The 19,412-nt window shown below is 35.7% G+C and overlaps 1 protein-coding gene across 3 annotated transcripts in view; it reads right to left on the bottom strand.

Moving 5' to 3' along the window:
• The window catches only part of Sec6 (Exocyst complex component Sec6), a 478,173-nt gene that overhangs the window by 285,511 nt on the left and 173,250 nt on the right, over window positions 1-19,412 (bottom strand). For all 3 annotated transcript variants that reach the window (XM_090405049.1, XM_090405048.1, XM_090405050.1), the window contains exon 9: window positions 5,810-5,893. In XM_090405049.1, the coding sequence (XP_090261175.1) occupies window positions 5,810-5,893 (84 nt within the window). The remainder of the gene's footprint in view (window positions 1-5,809; window positions 5,894-19,412) is intronic.

Here is a 19,412-nt window from a genome sequence, read left to right as displayed (position 1 = left end):
GCCACTTGTGTTCATCTAAATTTGTGTGAAGAATTTATTGACTTAAAAAATGATTTTGAAGCTCAAGTACAATTTCAGCAGCATTGGTATAAAAGATTCTGACCAAACATACAATGCAGGTATCCTTAGCTTGGCAAGAAATAAAATTACTGCTCATTGCATTTCCTTCTTCATAACTGTTGAGAAAAGATTCAGAGTTGTGTTGCAATTCTTAGCTAAGCAGCGAAATAGATTGCAAATAAGTGAAAGAGGAGATTTGAGACTTCGTTTGTCAAACATTGAATCTGATATTGAAAAATTAGCAGGATCTCATCAGGTTCAGGGTAGCTATTAATGATTGGCTTATTAAATACAGTGAGTTTATATCTTTTTTGAGCAAAAATGAATTCGTATCAGTCATTAATTTTTAATTAACTATCAGTTCAAATATGTTGATGGTTATTTACATGTGATGGTAATTTAGTTGATGGTAAATAACAATGCCAGCCTGGTTGGCCGAGTTGTTAGCATATCTGCTCTCCAGCCAAAAGGCTGTGGGTTCGAATCCAGCCATGGGCATGGATGTTTGTGAGTGTCTGTGAAAATGCTAGTGGTGGTGGTGGTGGGCAGTAGATGGCATTGGTGTAGTTGTGGTTTGTTGTAGTTGGTGGATTGAGTGGTGGAGACAGAGTTGTAGAGCAAGAGCCCTCCCTCGATGAGTCTATGGACTCCCTGGAGGTGTCATCTAATAATAATAATAATTTATGTTTGCCTAATAATATATTATAATTATCTTATTGAGTCATTAACTTAGTGTAAAATTGAGTAGCGGGCTCCAAGCCATACAAATAGTTGAGGGGGGGGGCAAACAAAAAAACGTTAAGAACCACTGATTTAAATGGACACGACAAGCGTCCATATTTACTTGAAGTGCATTCAGAAGAAATTGGTAATGATGATCTTTTCAAATGAGATGAACAGTATGCTATGAAGATGCAGACACCAAAAATTGCAAAGCACATGAAAATGAGCAGACCAAAGAGTTACCTACAATATAAAATATTTTGTTGTTTTGCACTTTAGAAATACTCAAATTTGATGGTCCTAATATTGAGCAAAACATGTAAGTCCAATGAAACTTGGAAAAAATGTTTACCTCATACTATCAAATATATGCAGAGAGAGAGAAAAAAAAAACTATGTTGACAAAAGTATTTTTGTCAACGTAGTGGTGGTGACACTTAGTTGTGGTAAAAAAAAATGCATTTTAATTACATTTCTGGTACTGAGTGGGACATAGGACGACCTTTGGTCTAAATGATAGCAACTACCCTTCAGGGGCATGCTTTCAATCAATTCCTGATATGTCGCAGTAGAAATATTTTTCCATTCCTTGCACAAAGTTATCCCCATTGCTGATGATGGTCACTGTGGTCTGGAGTGAATTCGGCATTCTAATTCACACCAAAGATGTTCTCTGGACACCCGAAGAACATCTTCGGCCACCCAGTCCAACATTTCAACATTGTTTTGTTGAAATCAGTCTCAGACAAGACAGTTCTAGTGCTGACAGTCCCTGAAGTTCTAGTCCCCTGAAGCATTTTTCAGGTTGACCACGGGGTCTGCTGCTGATGACATGCAGGATGCTCAAACATTCTGAGAGATGTTATGATAGGTTTCACGGTATAAAAGAACACAGATGGTAAGAAAATAACTATTTATTAACTTAAAAGTTAATATTTCGCTGGTCTTATATCCAGCATCTTCAGAGCACACAACACAAAGTTTGTTACAAAGGCAAGACAACCACAATCCGGTGTAACAGTGGGGACAGTATAAGTGATTGCAGCGTGCAACACAAGACTAAAGTCCTAATATGGTGCCATCTAGGTTTAAAAAAAAAAAAAAAAATTTCCAAGTTTTGAAATAGTAGTCCAAATGATAAAAATAAAAGTAATAAATATTAATTTGGTCTTAGGATGACTGTCTCCCAAATCTTTGGTAGATTTATACAGCCATACTTGTTAAGGTTTGGGGTATGATACCACATCGGAAGTCTGTCAGTTCAGCTGAATGTGGCATCTTGAGATCGATTACAGTGCAGAATATGCAGCCCATCCTACTTTTTATTACCAGACTTATGCGCACACCCTGAACATCTGCATGTGGTAGGATCTGAAATTTGCATTTTTTTTTTTTTTATAAAACAAAACCTGTGGTGAATTCATCACTAAAAAACACACGTACTAACCACAGTAATGATTATTTAATTCGTAAATATTTCATCTCAAGCATCTTGGGACATCATCAGAGAGAGCTCATCGATCTCAGTCAGTGAATGCCAGTGGCCTCCCAGAGCATTGTCTTGCTGTGGTGGCAGTACCATCAACTTTCCTTCTATGAATGACATAAGCAATGATGGATTTCAGTATGTGTATATATATATACACACACACACACACATACTGAGACGAGTAGCAATGTCACAGATGGCAAGACCACTGATATGACATCCAACTACTATACAACATCGGAAGTCTGTCAGTTCAGCTGAATGTGGCATCTTGAGATCGATTACAGTGCAGAATATGCAGCCCATCCCACTTTTTATTACCAGACTTATGCACACACCCTGAACATCTGCATGTGGTAGGATCTGAAATTTGCATTTTTTTTTTATAAAACAAAACCTGTGGTGAATTCATCACTAAAAAACAGACGTACTAACCACAGTAATGATTATTTAATTCGTAAATATTTCATCTCAAGCATCTTGGGACATCATCAGTACAGTAGTTCAAACAATACTAGGAATAATATACAGTTAGGGCACATGATTACAATGGAATCTCAATATGCATGCAGTAACATGTTATAGAAGAAAATTAAATATAACTGAAAAAAAATATATATATAAATATATAATTATATATATATATATATATAAAGATTACTTTTTTACACAATTTTGTATGACAATTTCCCATACTTTAGGAATAGTAAGAACATCGTTGCAGTTTAAATTTGGTCTGTGTAGGCTTCAGCACTGTCTTTATATAAACGTTCATATTTATATAAAGATCTGTGTAAAAGTTTCGACTTCTCCCAATGGATCCTATGGTTTGGATTTTCAACTCCATGTTGGAAGAGACCAGATTTCTGCGGTTTGAAAAGACGAATATGGTCTTGATGTTCCGAGATGCATTTCTGAACAGATCAACCTATCTGACCAAAGTATAGTAAGAACATCGTTGCAGTTTAAATTTGGTCTGTGTAGGCTTCAGCACTGTCTTTATATAAACGTTCATATTTATATAAAGATCTGTGTAAAAGTTTCGACTTCTCCCAATGGATCCTATGGTTTGGATTTTCAACTCCATGTTGGAAGAGACCAGATTTCTGCGGTTTGAAAAGACGAATGTGGTCTTGATGTTCCAAGATGCATTTCTGAACAGATCAACCTATCTGACCAAAGTAAGACAATTCGAAGGAGCATGGGATCTCATAAACGCCAGGTAACATCAGAGGTGAGAGTTTGTCCTTAGGAGAAGGTAACAAGTTATAGATTTGGTTGATAGTATTTCTTCATAATTTTTGAAAGACATTCAGTGCCTTTGAAGTAAGGTATGGGAATCCTATAAACTTCTTCTTGTCTGGGTTGATGTGTGGGAAGGTGACTGATGATTTTTTCAGTTGTTTTAAGATTATATCCATTTACTATGGCTGTATTTTTGATTATTTCTAGTTCTCAGTTTAGAGAATCTTCAGAGGAGCAGAATTTGTGCGCTCTGGAAACTAGTGATTTAATGATGCCAAATTTCTGAGATGGATGATGAGCGGAAGAATAGAGAATGTAGCGACCTGAAAATGTAGGCTTGCGATAGACAGACATGGCGATGGAACCGTCTTCTTTTCTTTGAATGTGTAAATCCAGAAAGGAGATACCCTATGGAGATTCTTTTTTCTAGCATAAAGTTGATGCGAGGGTGAAGAAGGTTTATTTTATCTAGAAACAGTTGCAATTCCTGTTCGGGATGATCCCAGACTGCAAATACTTCATCGACATATCGTAACCAAATTTTTGGTTTGGGTTCAAATGTGAATATTTTTTCTTCAACGTGTTCTAGAAACAGGTTTGCTAAGTTTGATGATAAAGGAGATCCCATTGCTGTTTCTTCTTCTTGCTTGTAAATTTGACCTTTCCAGGTGAAGTAACCGGATGTAATAACAAATTTGAATAATTCAACTATATCAGAAGGAAATTTTTGAGTAAATAATTTTACTGTTTCTTTGTAGGTAATGTTCGTGAAGAGGGAAACAATGTCGAAACTAATTAACAAGTCAGTTTTTAACAGTTGAATGTCTTTTATTTTTGCATGAAACTCTGTGGAATTTTTGATTGAAGAGGCTGAGTGGTCTATGTGAGGACAGAGAAGGTTAGATAAGAATCCTGATAACTTGTAAGTTGGACTGCTAATAGAATCTACGATGGGTCTGAGAGGAACATTAATTTTGTGAAGCTTAGGTAAGCCATAAATTCTGGGAGGTCTAGCATGGTATGTCTTGAGTTTTTTAATTCTTTCTTCATCTAAGGAGGAGGTTTCATCAAGTAACTTGTTTAATTTCCTGAGTTGACATTTTGTAGGATCATAATCCAGTTTGGTGTAAGTATTACGATCTCAGAGTAATAAATTCATTTTTCAGTCATATGAATTGGTATCAAGAACCACAGTGGTATTTCCTTTGTTAGCTCTGGTAATGATTATATTTTTATTACGTTTTAAGGATGTAAGAGTTTTCAATTCTGATGGTGGGATATTTAAGTCCGAAGGTTTGGCACCATAGATTACTTATAAATTATTTGTTACTACCTCGAAACGAGGTCTGTTGGCTTCAGTACTGGAAAGATGGCAGATGTTTCTCTCTATGTTATGTATGAAATCTAAATATGGGAAACATTTGGGTGAAATCGCAAATTTATGACCTCTTGCTAGAACATTTAATTCGTCTGTTGTTAGTGGATGGTTAGATAAACTGACTACCCATTTTTCCATCGGTAATTTGTTAGTGATCTTTTTTGATTGATTTAGCAGATTAAGGTATTTATTATGAAGATTATTATTGCTTTTATCAAAAGCTTTTTTCCCTGAATTTTTTGAGACAATAATAATCAGCAGATCTTGATTTAACGTATTTGATAAGTCTGTTTCTAGTTCCGTAATTTTTAAATTATTTGTTGCCAATTCGTGCTCAGAAACTCTTAACTGATTGAGTAGTAAGGAATATATATATATATATAAATATATATATTTATTTTATTTTTTTTTTTTTTCAGTTATATTTAATTTTCTTCTATAACACGTTGCTGCACGCATATTGAGATTCCATTGTAATCATGCGCCCTAACTGTATGTTATTCCTAGTATTGTTTGAACTACTGTACTGATGATGTCCCAAGATACTTGGGATGAAATATTTACGAATTAAATAGTCATTATTGTGGTTAGTATGTGTGTTTTTTAGTGATGAAATTTGCATGACATGTAAGGTGTACAATAACTTTTATCAACATAATGTAGTTCCAACTACTACCCTATGGAAATATTTCTCATCTCAAATACATATAAATCTTCTATTGTAAGTAATAAATTTAATTGTTGCAATTACTTTTATTCTGCAAATTTAAAATATATGCTGAAAATTATGATTATGATCACAAAATGAAAATAACAAAAACAAATAGGATTTCAGCACTAGTCTTTCCATCCTATATTTATAGGATGGAATGACATTTATATACATATATAAAATATTAAAACATAATACTTACATGCTTTGAAAGACATTCATGATATATTTTCACAAATTCATCAACAATGTGATAGGAAGGAGGAAAACATGGCACACAAGCTGTCTGTAAAAAACAAAGTTAAAAAACTAGTTTTTCGTAGCTAATAAGAATATTACAAGCCTTAATGCTTGTAAACAGTTCTAATCACACTAAATACTAGTGTGATTAGAATTAGCCTGAAATATATAATTTAAAAACAACTAGATGAAAGTTATCAGCCTAGGTGAAAAATATTGAAGTGTAACACTAGATGCAAAATGAAGAAATGCTTGTCAAGAGGATTTTTCAAAATCTAATCATTGAATTATCTTTGAGTTTTGAAAAAAATTATAAAAAATGAAATACAGAGAACATTTCTATGACAGTTAACAGAATCTCTTTCTTTCTCTCTCTCAGATCTTGTCAATGAGAGAGAGAGAACTTTCATATCTCTTCAGAGAAGAGAGAGAGAAGTCTGATAGGTTCTCTGAAACAAAAGCTGATACAATCAGTTGTAGATGGAGAAGCAGTCCCTTCCGTAAGAGAGGAGGACTGATTTTAATTTCCCAAAACAAGTCTGAGTACACACAATTTAAGAACACACTCTGAATACTGAGCACACAAACGATGTTGTTCAGGATTAAAATGGATTGTGGCCAGTTCAGTAGAATGCTCTCTAGAAATACCTACAGAAGAAATGTGAAGTAGAAACAAAAAATCACAGGGTCCAGTTGTAGTGAATCAAACTCTGAAAGAGGGGACATTAATTAATCAGACTGCCATCTTCTGGATAGCACGAAACATTTTTAGGGAAGTTGTAGCTACACAACACCAATGTTTCAGTAGTTTCAATGTTTCACACCATAAGTAGGAATTGTGTTATAGGTTTTGTGACTTCTCGTGTGCAGAGTTGATATTTATATATATCTATCCATTCAATTATCGTCCATCCAAGATGGGTCAAGTCCTTTAATTAGGGGTTTAGAAAATTAATGCAGACAGCTTGCCATTCCTTTGCTGCACCCCCTTAGGCAACTGTGGTTCTGTGTTTGTGTGAATGGTTTGCCTGTTTGCAGGGAGACAAAACCCTCCACTTCTGTATGACACTGGCTAACTTAACATTTGATTGAAACCTGATAAAGGTTCCTCACGTCACAGATGGGACTTGAACCTGGACCTTTCCAACCAACGGGCTTGTCTTTGTCAACTGAGTTTCAGAAGCTCCACGTATATATACATATTACACACACACACTCAAAAAAAAAGTTTCAGGAATTGTACAGGTGAGTAATGTTTGAGCAGAAATATGGAACCAAGTTTTCTGGAGGTTGAAGAAGCTATGGCTGAGATGTGTTGGTGCCAGGAGAGGCTAGCAATGTAGGTCAGTCCAAGAGAAATTGGATTCTTGCAAGTGATAAGATAGGGCTGTGTTTTGGCATCACTGAATCCTCTAATGATCTGCGCTACAAAACTTTCAAATGAAGAGAAAGGAGAGACTATTGTCATCAGCATAGATTTAAATCAATATTCCAATTTAAATGAATTTTTACTGTGTATATATAAATTTGTTTGAATATAAACTTATCCTGCTTTTAAAAGTCTAATTTAATGACGAGTGGCATTAATTGGTTAACCAATGTTGTTGTTGTCATGTGGGATTTCCCCCAATTTTGCTCATCTGTCCCTTAGGATCAGCTGAGCCCTCCAATGAGGGATTTTAAGTATGTATTTTTGACTGTAAATCTGCATATGTTCACGAACCAGTTTGCCTGTTCTGAGGGACGAAAAACCCAAGTTTCCAGGTGAAAAAACCCTCTACCTCCGTATGAAACTGGCTAGTTGAAAAGTCGAAATTTAGTCAAAAGAGACTAGATAAAGGTTCCTGCCATCACAGATGGGAATCAAACCCAGGCCTTTCCGACTAAAGGGCTTCATCTATACTGACTGAGCTATGGAGGCTCTTGGTTAACCAATACCAGTGTTTTTTTGTTCTGGTGAATAAAATACTGCTACGAGTTAACATAACGGCAACTATATCAAGCCTTTCAAAATAGAAAGAGGTGTGCATCAAGGCTAAATACTTTTGATGATGCTTTTCAACCTTTATTTGGAATAAATATCTTGGAAAACAGTGGTACCTGAATTACAGTTAGTGGCAAAAAAATCAATAATCTCAGATTTGCCAATGACATTGACTAATAGCAGAGAATGAACAGACAGAGCTTCTAAGGCACTTAGTGATTATGGATTAAAGATCAGCATTTACAAATCTGAAGGGCAACAGCTGCCCTTCAGAGATTATAGATAATGTGCATTCTTGTCTTATACTGATTTTATATAAAACCATCTTCTTGTATCTCCTTCAAGTATAACTGCAGCTATCCTTCCTGCTTTATGCTTATGCACAGACCATGCAGGCTTTTGAAATCAGATCTGAGAGAGCAGGGTGATTATTCCTTATTTTAATAGTATCCTAAGTCAGTAAATCACCTGTGATCTTCTGGCCAGTTTACTTTGCAGAATGAAAAATCCTTTCATCACCACCTCAGACTGGTTAACTCGCCTTAAATTGAAAAGCACTAATAAATGTTCTTTACATCCCCGAGGGGATTCAAACCAAAGGATATCATCGAAACCAAATGAGTAATGGAGGCTAGTAAATGTTGACATACAACTCAAATAAAGACCAGATATTATTTGATATGACATTCTGCTTACACCACATAATTGTCATGTTTTGAACAGCTTATTTCATGGTACCTTATCATATGCATTTTTTATAAAAACTTAAATATATTTCTTTATTTTCCTATGATTGCTCAAGTTTTTGCATATTCTTACCTGGAACACACAGTAGGGAAATTCTCATTGTTTTCCTTCCATTTTTTTACAGATGGGTGTTATGAGAGCTCTGATTCACCCTTCAGAATTTATTCATTTCCCACTCTGCTGTTCAGATTCTAACTAGGATACAACTTTTCTTTTTTTATGTCAGCTGCCTTCTCTAATGACTTGAAAAGTTCTTCCACATCTTCCCATGCAGAACCTGTGTGGTTACAAGTAGATCTCACTTTCCAATTTCCTCTTTATGTTTGCCGACATTATTCTATTTAATACTGCCTGCCATTCAAGAAGATTATCCTCATGTTTAATGTAGAATGCTATAGCTACTTCTTCCTTTCAAAATGTCTTGTATTTGTTATTTAGAAGAATAACAAATACATTTTTTTTTTTTTTTTGGTAATATGAATTATGTCAATGTGTGCTTCACTAATTCTTTTGCTGGTTCCACTTTTCTTATGTTGATGGTGCCTATCCTGTGTTTGCCTTGGTTTCCTGATGAAAACAGCTAGGGCCTTGTTTAATCAGGTGATGCTCTATCCAGCATGACATTTCATCTTGTTGTACTATAGTCTTTTGGTTTATGCCAATACAGAATATGATTGAGTCACTAAATCCCAAACTGCCAGCCCATCTGCACCAGAAGAAAGTGAAAATTGGACATCAGGTCAGAAGCCCTGGTTGGTTCTTCAGATTCCTTTGACTTTTAAGATATATTCCTCAAAAAAGTTAACTCATAAATATCATTATTCTATACACTGGTTTTACCAGCTGTAGTTTCAGTTTCAAATCGCACAGATAAATAAAATTATTAAAGGTCAGAAGCCCTGGTTGGTTCTTCAGATTCCTTTGACTTTTAAGATATATTCCTCAAAAAAGTTAACTCATAAATATCATTATTCTATACACTGGTTTTACCAGCTGTAGTTTCAGTTTCAAATCGCACAGATAAATAAAATTATTAATTTACCTTATTTGATCCTTGCAAGTAATATCAACCTAATATATGAAAGTTAGCAATTGTTGCTGAGAAATCTCTACTTACACTCTTTAAATAAGCAATGGCAGTTAGAAGTTGACTTTCCAGATTAGAAATAACATTTTAAAAACAATCATTTAATTTTTTTTAAAAAAATCACTAAATATAAATACAATCCAGTTACCCTTTCTTTTCTTTTAGTGTTACACGGTGATCAGCAATCATTTTAAAAATTATGGACTTTACAACCATGTTATAAATAACTCTTTTAATATCCTGATGTTTCGATATCATATTAAGATCATCATCTGGAGCATATACAATTATACAGGACAAGCTAGGTTACATTACATAAGAAGTTACAATAACATGAATAATTACTATAATAAATGAAGGTATCAGAATTATGATTAGCAACGTTTTAAAGGAAAACTTTTGTATAACACGTTCTTTAACTAGATGTGGCATGGAAGAGGAAAGGGAAAACAATTTAATAAATTATATTTATTAAATAGACGAATTAGCGCACATGCTATTTATTGACCTCACCAGCTCTTTTTCTGTTCGCTGTGCCTCCCTTCTGAAAAACAACTCCTGAACATAGGTAAACAAGTCGAAAACCTTGAACAGCATATCAACACTATGAACGCAACTTTTTCTTCCAAAATATGAGTAGTGGAAGCTAAGTTCAAACAAATTGACAACCAGCGGCGCAACACAAGTTCACCTTTGCCCACAAATGAACTCTATGACCTAATCGCATCGATGGTATATGACTCGATGAAAGCCAAAAACATTCAACGCCGTTATTTTGAACTTTCCAATGGAAAACAGAAAATCATTAAAAGAATGCAGCATCAATTAAAAAAAACATCACCAGGTGCCATCGTTTTGCATGCATTTCTACAACTGTCCTGAAAGTTTGCGCACCAGAACTGCCTCCTGTCCTATGTTGCATATATATATATATATATATATATATATATATATATATATATATATATATATATATATATATATATGTATTTTACTCCACTGGTATCTATTCCACAACCTAGAAACTGGCCTATACTCAACCCATTCTCAAGAAGGGTGACAAGTCACTGCCATTGAACTACCGCCCAATCTCACTTACCGCAGTGCTGTCTAAAGTAATGGAAAAAATCATCAATTCCCAACTCCTATACTACCTTGAGGACACCTGTCTAATAAATGACTGCCAGTATGGATTCCACCACTGCCGATCAACAGGATATCTGCTCACATGTCACCCATCTCTGGACAAATGCCATGGAGAAGTTTGGTGAATCTGAAGTGGTTGCACTTGATATCTCCAAAGCTTTTGACCGGGTCTGGCACAAAGGCTTACTACGTAAACTCTCATCATTTGGTCTGCCTCAGAACTTCTGTAGATGGATTTCCAGCTTTCTGACTGGATGCACACTGTGTGTAATGGCGGATAGTTCCTTATCCCCTCAACATTCAACACTAATGCCGGGGTTCCACAAGGTTCTGTCCTTTCACCAACCCTCTTCCTGCTATATATCAATGACTCTTTAAGTTGACCTCCAACCCAATACACAGTTTTGCAGATGGCAACACATTGCACTCCTCCCTTTCATTTGATAAACCTTACTCTACACAACTCACCTCAACCTACATAACATCATCCACCACCGCCCTCAATTCTGATCTCCGAGCCATCCTGCAATGGGATTCAGATAACCTCATCAATTTCAATGCCAATAAAACCCAGTTGTGTCCTATTTCTCATAAAAAGAACCATTTTTTCCCAGTATTCTTTTTGACAATACCCAAATTTCCAGAAAATTTGAGATTTCTCTTCTTGGAATTACCCTGGCATCAACACATCACAAACATTGCATCCTCAGCTTCAAAAAAACTAGGATTTCTCTTTCGCTCAAGATGTTACTTCACCGCTGAGCAGCTGTTAACATTATACAAATCACAAATCCGCCCAGCTAAAAGCTCCATCAGATGTCTAACTGCTCTCCTCTGTATTGAGTCAAATGCTTGACTCAATACAGAGGAGAGCAATTAGACTTATTAATGACCCATCTCTTACCAACTCACTTCCCCCACTTTTGCACAGATGTTTGGTTTCTGCAATATGTATATTCTACAAATATTTCCATAGGAAATGATCATCTGAAATAACATCAATAATTCCTCCACTTGGTACTAAACTCGTTGGAACCCCCATTGTGTTTCCCAAGGAATACAATATACAGTCTTTCGAATCAAGTTCCTCCTTTCCCAACCCACTACCCATATACGGTACTAATGTGCTATAGGTTGATCAACCAACCTCTCGTGTATGAGCTTAACATAACAATTACAAGATCAACAGGAATGATTCGTATTAATCAAGATCTTAAGTAAATACAAAATAAACAAAGTGAATACAAAAAAAAAGCATAGCTCCAACTCAACATTTGGAAGAAGAAGAATAAACCCAACATTAGAAGAACTGAAGATAGGAACCATCAACATAAGGAGTAATAAGGAAATAGAAAGGATGGCATGCCACCACAGTTGGCTATGACCTTGACCTGCTCATTTAATGAAAGTCTTGCAGTGGGTAGGGTTCCTAAGGAGTGGAAAGAAAGCAGAATAGTACCACTTCACAAGCATGGTTCTAGGACAGAAGTTTCCAACTATATACCAGTCTGTATAACTGTAGTTGTGGTCAAGGTGTTGGAGAGATTGGTTAGGAATAGAATACAGGTTTTGGTTGATGGACATAGCATTCTTTATTATGGTCAGCATAGTAAAGGGTAGGATATGTTTTAGCAATTTACTTACATTTTAGGATAGGGTAATGAGTGCGTTAGATAAGGGAGAATCGTATACAATGATATTCTTGGACTTTGCAAAAGCGTTTAATAGATTACAACATGATAAGTTGGTGTACAAGCTGCAGAGGATGGAAACAGACAATACATTGGTTAAATGATCGGAGACTGTTTCTCTGATCAATACCAGCAGGCTGTGTATGATGGAGCAGTGCTCAAAAAGGGAGGGTGCCCCGTGATTCTGTTCTTGGCCCCTGCTGTTTAACTTGTTTGTAAGTGATATATCATGTGGATTGACTGGGGATCTTCAGTTGTTTGTTGATGACACAAAGTTGGAGAGAATTATAAGTAGCACTGCTGATGTTAATTCACATCAGGAAGATTTGAATAGACTTTTGACTTGGACAAAGAAGTGGGGTTGTAGTTTTAGTATAATAAGTGCAAGGTGTCGCATTTTGGAGTGCAGAAATATAAGGCTGTGTACTATATTGATGGTGCCATACTCCAGGAAGTGAATGAGATTCGAGATATGGGAGTGATGGTTGACAGTAGACTGAAGTTTAGAGGGCATATCGCTTACTGTTGCAAAGGCTGCACATCGCAGTGCTGTTATGATAAGAAGTACTCTAACATACAGGGAAAAGGAAGTGGTTGTTATTAATACAGGTATCTCCATGGAGTCAGTAGACTAATCGTGGGAGACCCTATTTTGATAGTTTGGGTCTTCTTGAATTCATTTACAGACGAAGAACTCACAACCGAGTCAGGCAATGCATTCCACCCACTCACCATCTTGTAAGCAAAAAATCTAGTTCTCACACCCTTGTTACCACACTTTTTCCTTAATTTCCAGGAATGACCTCGTTCTTCCATCACTGTCACACAGCTGAAATATTTTCATTGCATCAATCTTATAAAAAAAACTTTTAGTAATTTAAATGTTTCTATCATGTCCCCTCTTCTCCGTCCATCAACCAACCTCTGCAATCCACAAGCTCTCAATCTATCAATGTAGGAAGCGTTTTTTACATAACTCAACAACTTAGTCACTCTCCTCTGAACCCTCTCCACAACCTCCTCATCTCCAAGGAATCCAGGTGACCAGACATGAGCACAGTAATTCAAATGTGGAAGTATCAACGCCTTATAAAGGGGAAGAATAACCTCTTTATCTATAGATGTTAGTGTGTTCTTCAATAACCAAGTAACCCTTTGTGTAATCTTGAACACCTTAGTAATGTGCCCTCAGAACCTCAAATCCCAAACCAACACCCCCAAGTCCCTAGCTTCATCAATCTCTTGGAGTACCGTTCCATCAATGTGGTACACAACTCGTGATGCATAACTTTACACTTTCCAATATTGAACTGACATCCACTACCCTTTGCCCATTTTGCCAGCTCATTTAAATCATCCTGCAAACTCTCAACATCAGCTTGATTTTTTTATTGCACTACCCAACTTTGCATCATCAGCAAACAACTGAATATCTCCTTTCAAGCCATTTTCTATATCATTTATGAACAAATTAAACAATAATGGCCCAAGCACAGAGCCCTGAGGCACACCACTGGTCAACTGTCTCATCCTGCACTCTACTCCTCCATACACTACTTTCTGGTATCTCAGGGAGAGATATGCCTTATCCATATCACCAGTTTAGTATCCATCCCCATCTGCTCCAATTTGTGCAACAGTATTCCATGGGGTATATCCTGTCAAAAGCCTTAGCAAAATCCAGAAGTATCACTGTGTAGCCATTTCCTTTGTCCAACTTGGATGTCATTCTATTATAAAAAGTTAATAAATTGCTACGGCAGGATCTACCTTTAACAAAACCATGTTGGCCTCTATAGAGTATCATATTCTGATCTACCCATTCTTGAATTCCGTCCTTAACCAACTTTTCCAATACTTTTACCACCACTCCCGAGATGGTGATTGGTCTGTAATTAACTACCACAGTCTTAGAGCCACCTTTATGCAGAGGAACCACTTTGTCTTCCTTCCACTCCCTAAGGACCATACCAGAGTTCAAACTTAAGTTAAATAACCAAGTAAGAGGCGTTGACAATTCCTTTGCACATTCACGCAACACCCGAGCTAATATTCCGTCTAAACATACAGCAGTGTTTGCATTTAAATTCTGCATTATACTAAGTGCCTCTGATTTATTAACTTCAATTCTCATATTAGTTACTGTTATATCCTCGCTTGGGTGATAGACTTTTGAAAATTGATCATCCAGTAACTCTACTATTACATCTGAATTGGTCACCTCAATACCATCAGCACCCACTAAGGTTATCCTTCCAAAGTCATTCTTCCTTTTACTTGCCACATAGCGGAAGAACTCTTTGGGATTACCCTTAAGGTCTTCTCATAATCTGATTTAGCTTTTCTTACTATGCTGGTAATATTCCTAGTTTGAGCCTTGTACTGCTCATAGGTGTACTGATAGTCTTTCTCCTTGTAAATTCTCCATAACATTTTCTTTTTTTTGCAGATCAAGCCTGATACTACTACTCATCCATCTAACACCTACCTCATTTGTCTTTCTGACCATGGGAATATATTCTAATATTGCCTTCCTCAGATACCCACTGATTTTATCCCATGCACTGCTAATATCTTTCCCCTATAATATGTTCTTCCATGGGACAGCTGTAAGCTCATCTGAAGCTTGTTATAATTATCTAACCCTGTAGTTCTGTATATCCCCCTTCTTAAGAGAGAAATCCACAAATTTTGCAACCTCCCAAGTCAATACCACACTCTCTCACCAATTGGAGGTAACGAGGACACCTTACTTATGAATATGTCCTCTGAACCTATGACCAGATCCAACACTCTCACACATTGTGTGAGAGTGTTGCTTCATAATTACTTGAAACAGCAAATAAATGAGTCCCTTCAGTTATGTGCTGTTTCAAGTAATTATCGCTTAGGTGTATGAATTCCATTTCCTTTTTGCCACGTGATATTTCCTCCTTCCAATTGATATCACCATAATTAAAATCCCCCATAATAATCATTAACCCTGCACTCCTTGCACTAATTTGCTGATGCATGAATTCAATATCACCCCCCTGGCCTATAGCAGCAACCAACTGTATATTTTGTCACTATTTCACACCAGATGCCTCAAATGAACTATCATTCATTTGCAATCCTCTTGATATACTACTTTCTTTGGCTGCAACTCATCAGCTATCATCAACAGTACTCCTTCCCCTGTTCTATCTTCTCTATCCTCCCTGAAAATACTGTACCCATCATATTCAATTCCAGTAACCACATCTTCTGCTGACAGCCAAGTTTCACTAATGCCTACAACTTTTGGAGAGATTGCACTGACTAATGCCAAAAATTCTTATCTTATTTTGAATGCTTCTTACATTAGTATACAAAGCTTGCAGATTCCCTTTAGTTCTTGTACCAACTTTTGAACTGATATACATTCCACTGATATCAGTAGTCCATGCTGATTTTTATCCACTTTATTCTTCAAATTATTCTGCAAAAAAAAAAAAAAAGGATCAACAAATATACATTTACTGCATAAGTTTCTCCCTCTTACACTCAACCTTTTCAATTTTAGTTTCCCTGTCCAATTACTTCATGTTCAGAAAACAGTAACTTCTTCTAACGCTTATGACCTTCCATTTCAGATGCAATCCATCTCTAGCATACAACTGTCTTTTGCCTTCAAACACACGCTCCACACATCAACAAATTCCATACCTCATTTTTTGCATATTCTTGCAATCATATCATTCAATATCATCACTCATCTACTTAACTCATAATTGTCAAAATGAGGCAGCACCTACACACACTATCCTCCCTTTGACACTTTTCTTCACAATATCTAACAATGTTCTTAAATCTTTTGCTACCCGATTTATACTACCACTCAGGTCATTTGTACACACCATAACTATCATCTTGTCTGCATCATGCCCTCTCTTTATTGCTAAAGCCACTCTCTCTATTGTCCCACCAGCCAAGCACTCCTCAGGCATACTGCTCTCCATACCCTTAATCATTGAATCACCATATATTATACCACTCATAACTTCATTGAAACCCAAATAAGCCTCACTCGCAGCCTCATTTTCTACACTATTCAGCATGACTCTCCCAGTTTCATTAGTTTCCTTCAACACTTTTTTACTTACTCCCTCACTTTTACATCTCATTTCTTCTAGACCTCTTGTGCTTTCATTCTGTTGACTTCCAATCACTTCCATACTATTCATTACTTCCTGTTCTAGTTACTTCAGCTGAAGTAATCTCTATAGTCTTCATTTCTCTATTCAACACATTTAACTCAGTCTTTATTCCAATTCCTCTTGCAGGAGATGAAGGTCGGTTTTCATTTTCACGAACTATTGCTGAAGCTCTTCTGATACAGTCCAGACGTTTGCTTCCATTCCCGATTGCTCTAGTCTATCCCGACAGTTCTCACATACATCAACGTTTTATTCTTCTCATTTAGCCAAACAGTCCACAGATCCTTTACATTCCTCAAAGCATATATATATATATATATAGCAGTTTCCACAATATATCCACTGCGAAAAATCCAAGATAGAGCTAGACTTTCATACAGAAGCCCTCCATGCTACCGTGGATGCCATCTTTAGACAGTGAAGCGTCTAACAAACAAGTAGCAAAACACAATATAAACAAAGTTTCAACAACACCACCACCACTGAAGGACACTTGTATCCAACTGAAGCACAATTTGAGAGAACTTCACTGACTATACTTCAATTTAAAAATACTTTTTCTAGCATAGCTCAAAACAACTGCTACATTCACCAAACACTTGGCCGGTGAGGGGGGAATCGAACTCAACCTTCGCATTATTAGCTAACAGGCCACGCTCAAAGGGCTCACCGCTGTATAAAAGCTGGTCAGACCACATTTTGAATGTTGTCTGACCAGCTCTGGTAACCTGGTTTTCAGTGTGATGTGGAAATATTAGAGAGGGTCCAGAGACGAGTGACTAAGACAATATCAAGACTTTTGAATGCTGGCTATGGAGAGAGAGAGAGAGGTTGAAATAATGTGGATTGCAGAGTTCAGTGGATAGGGGAAAAGAGGTGATATGATGATCATCATCGTGCATATCAAGGATTTAGGCCTAGCATGGCCTGTTCCGGCCTTAGAAGCCATCGTTTAAGAGGACATCCTGGTTTTGTTTTTCCTAATGGCTTGTACTTTAAGGCTTGTTTTGGTAATCTTTCTGTTTTCATTCTTTGAATGTGTTCCATCCATTTATGTTTATATTTTTTAATTTTTTCTATTACTGGTTGTTGGTTTAATTCTTTCATAATTTCTTTGTTTCTTTTGTGATCAAATAGGGTATACTTTGCAGTTTTTCTCATAAACTTCATTTCTGCTGTTGTTAATCTTTGTCTTTTTGTTTTATTGTGCAGATTTCGCTTCCATACATTAAGACTGGTAGGGCTAAAGTATTGTATACTTTTAGTCTGGTTTGTTTTTGAACTAGGTTTGGTTTAAATATAGAGTTAATTACACCTGTTGTTTTTAAATATTTCACAATTTTTACGTTTATATCTTTTTCATTTTCATATGTGATCATACATCCTAGATAGTTAAATGAATTCACCTGTTCCAAGATCTTGTTAATCTATTATTATTTTAGTTCTTGCTGGATCTTGTCCTTTAAAGGCCATAGTTTTTGATTTTTCTGTTGATATTATCATACCATAATCTTTGGATATTTCATTTAGATCTAAAATAGCTTTCTGTAAGTTATCTTTAGAATTTGTAATTTTTATTTGGTCGTCGGCAAAAAGAAGTGTGTTTAAGTTCACTGCAGGAGAAAGTTTAATTCCTTGATGTAAATTTTTATTCCATTTTATTATTATTTCATTTAAGTAAATATTAAAAAGGATTGCTGAGAGGAGACATCCCTGTCGGACCCGTTGGTTTATCTCTCTCATATACGATAGCTCGTGATTTAATCTTATTTGTATTTGATTATTTTCATATATACTTGTGACAGCTTTTATGATATTATTTGGTATTTGTCTTTCTTTTAATATGTTAAATAATATGTTTCTTTTAACTTTGTCAAATGCTTTTTCAAAGTCAATAAATGCAATATGTGTTTCTAAATTGTATTCTCTTCTCTTCTCTATTATTAATTTTAGGCAAAAGGCCGGGTCTATACATGATCGTCCTTTTATAAATCCATTCTGTACTTCTAAAATAAAGTTTTTGGAATATTTCATTAGTTTGCTATTTAAGATTCTGCTATATATTTTGTAACAGGAATTTAGTATACTGATACCTCTATAGTTTTTAGAGTCATCTCTATTAACTTTTTTAAAGATAGGAATCACAATTGCTTTTTTCCATTCTACTGGGAGGATACCAGTTGACTAAATTTTATTTAAAAATAATAAGAGTCTTTCTTTGAATCTTGTTCCTGTGTATTTATATAGTTCTGAACCTAGCTTATCTTCTCCAGGTGATTTTCCATTTCTTGTTTCTTTCAGGCTGATTTCTAATTCTTCTTTAGTTATTTCCTTTTCACTTTTGTTAATTGTTTGCCAGTTGTTTTTTTTTAAATATTTATCTGTCCACAATTCTGTGTAGTAATTTAGAAATTCTTCTAATTTCAATTCAGTGTTTAATTTTGTTTTCTTTGGTATCTGCATTTAAGTGTTTCAAAATCTCATATACATTGGGTCTTATTTTATATAAATCATGTTCTAAATTAGAAACAAATTTGTTCCATGATTCTCTATGTCTTTTTCTGACTTCTCTATTAGCTTTGGCTCTTTTTCTTTCATATTCTATTTCATCTTCTAATCTTTTATTGCTTAACCATTTGTGATAGGCTTCTTTTTTTCCTTTTATTTCTTTGATTGTATCATCCCAGATCTTCATTCCTTTTATTGAATTTTTTGGTTTTTCCTAAGCTTTC

Source organism: Typopeltis vanoorti, chromosome 15 (genome assembly GCF_054136105.1).
Source record: "Typopeltis vanoorti isolate ZY-2024b chromosome 15, IOZ_Tvanoo_1.0, whole genome shotgun sequence".
Lineage (NCBI taxonomy): Eukaryota > Metazoa > Arthropoda > Arachnida > Uropygi > Thelyphonidae > Typopeltis > Typopeltis vanoorti.
This window is presented reverse-complemented; position numbering and strand designations above follow the sequence as displayed.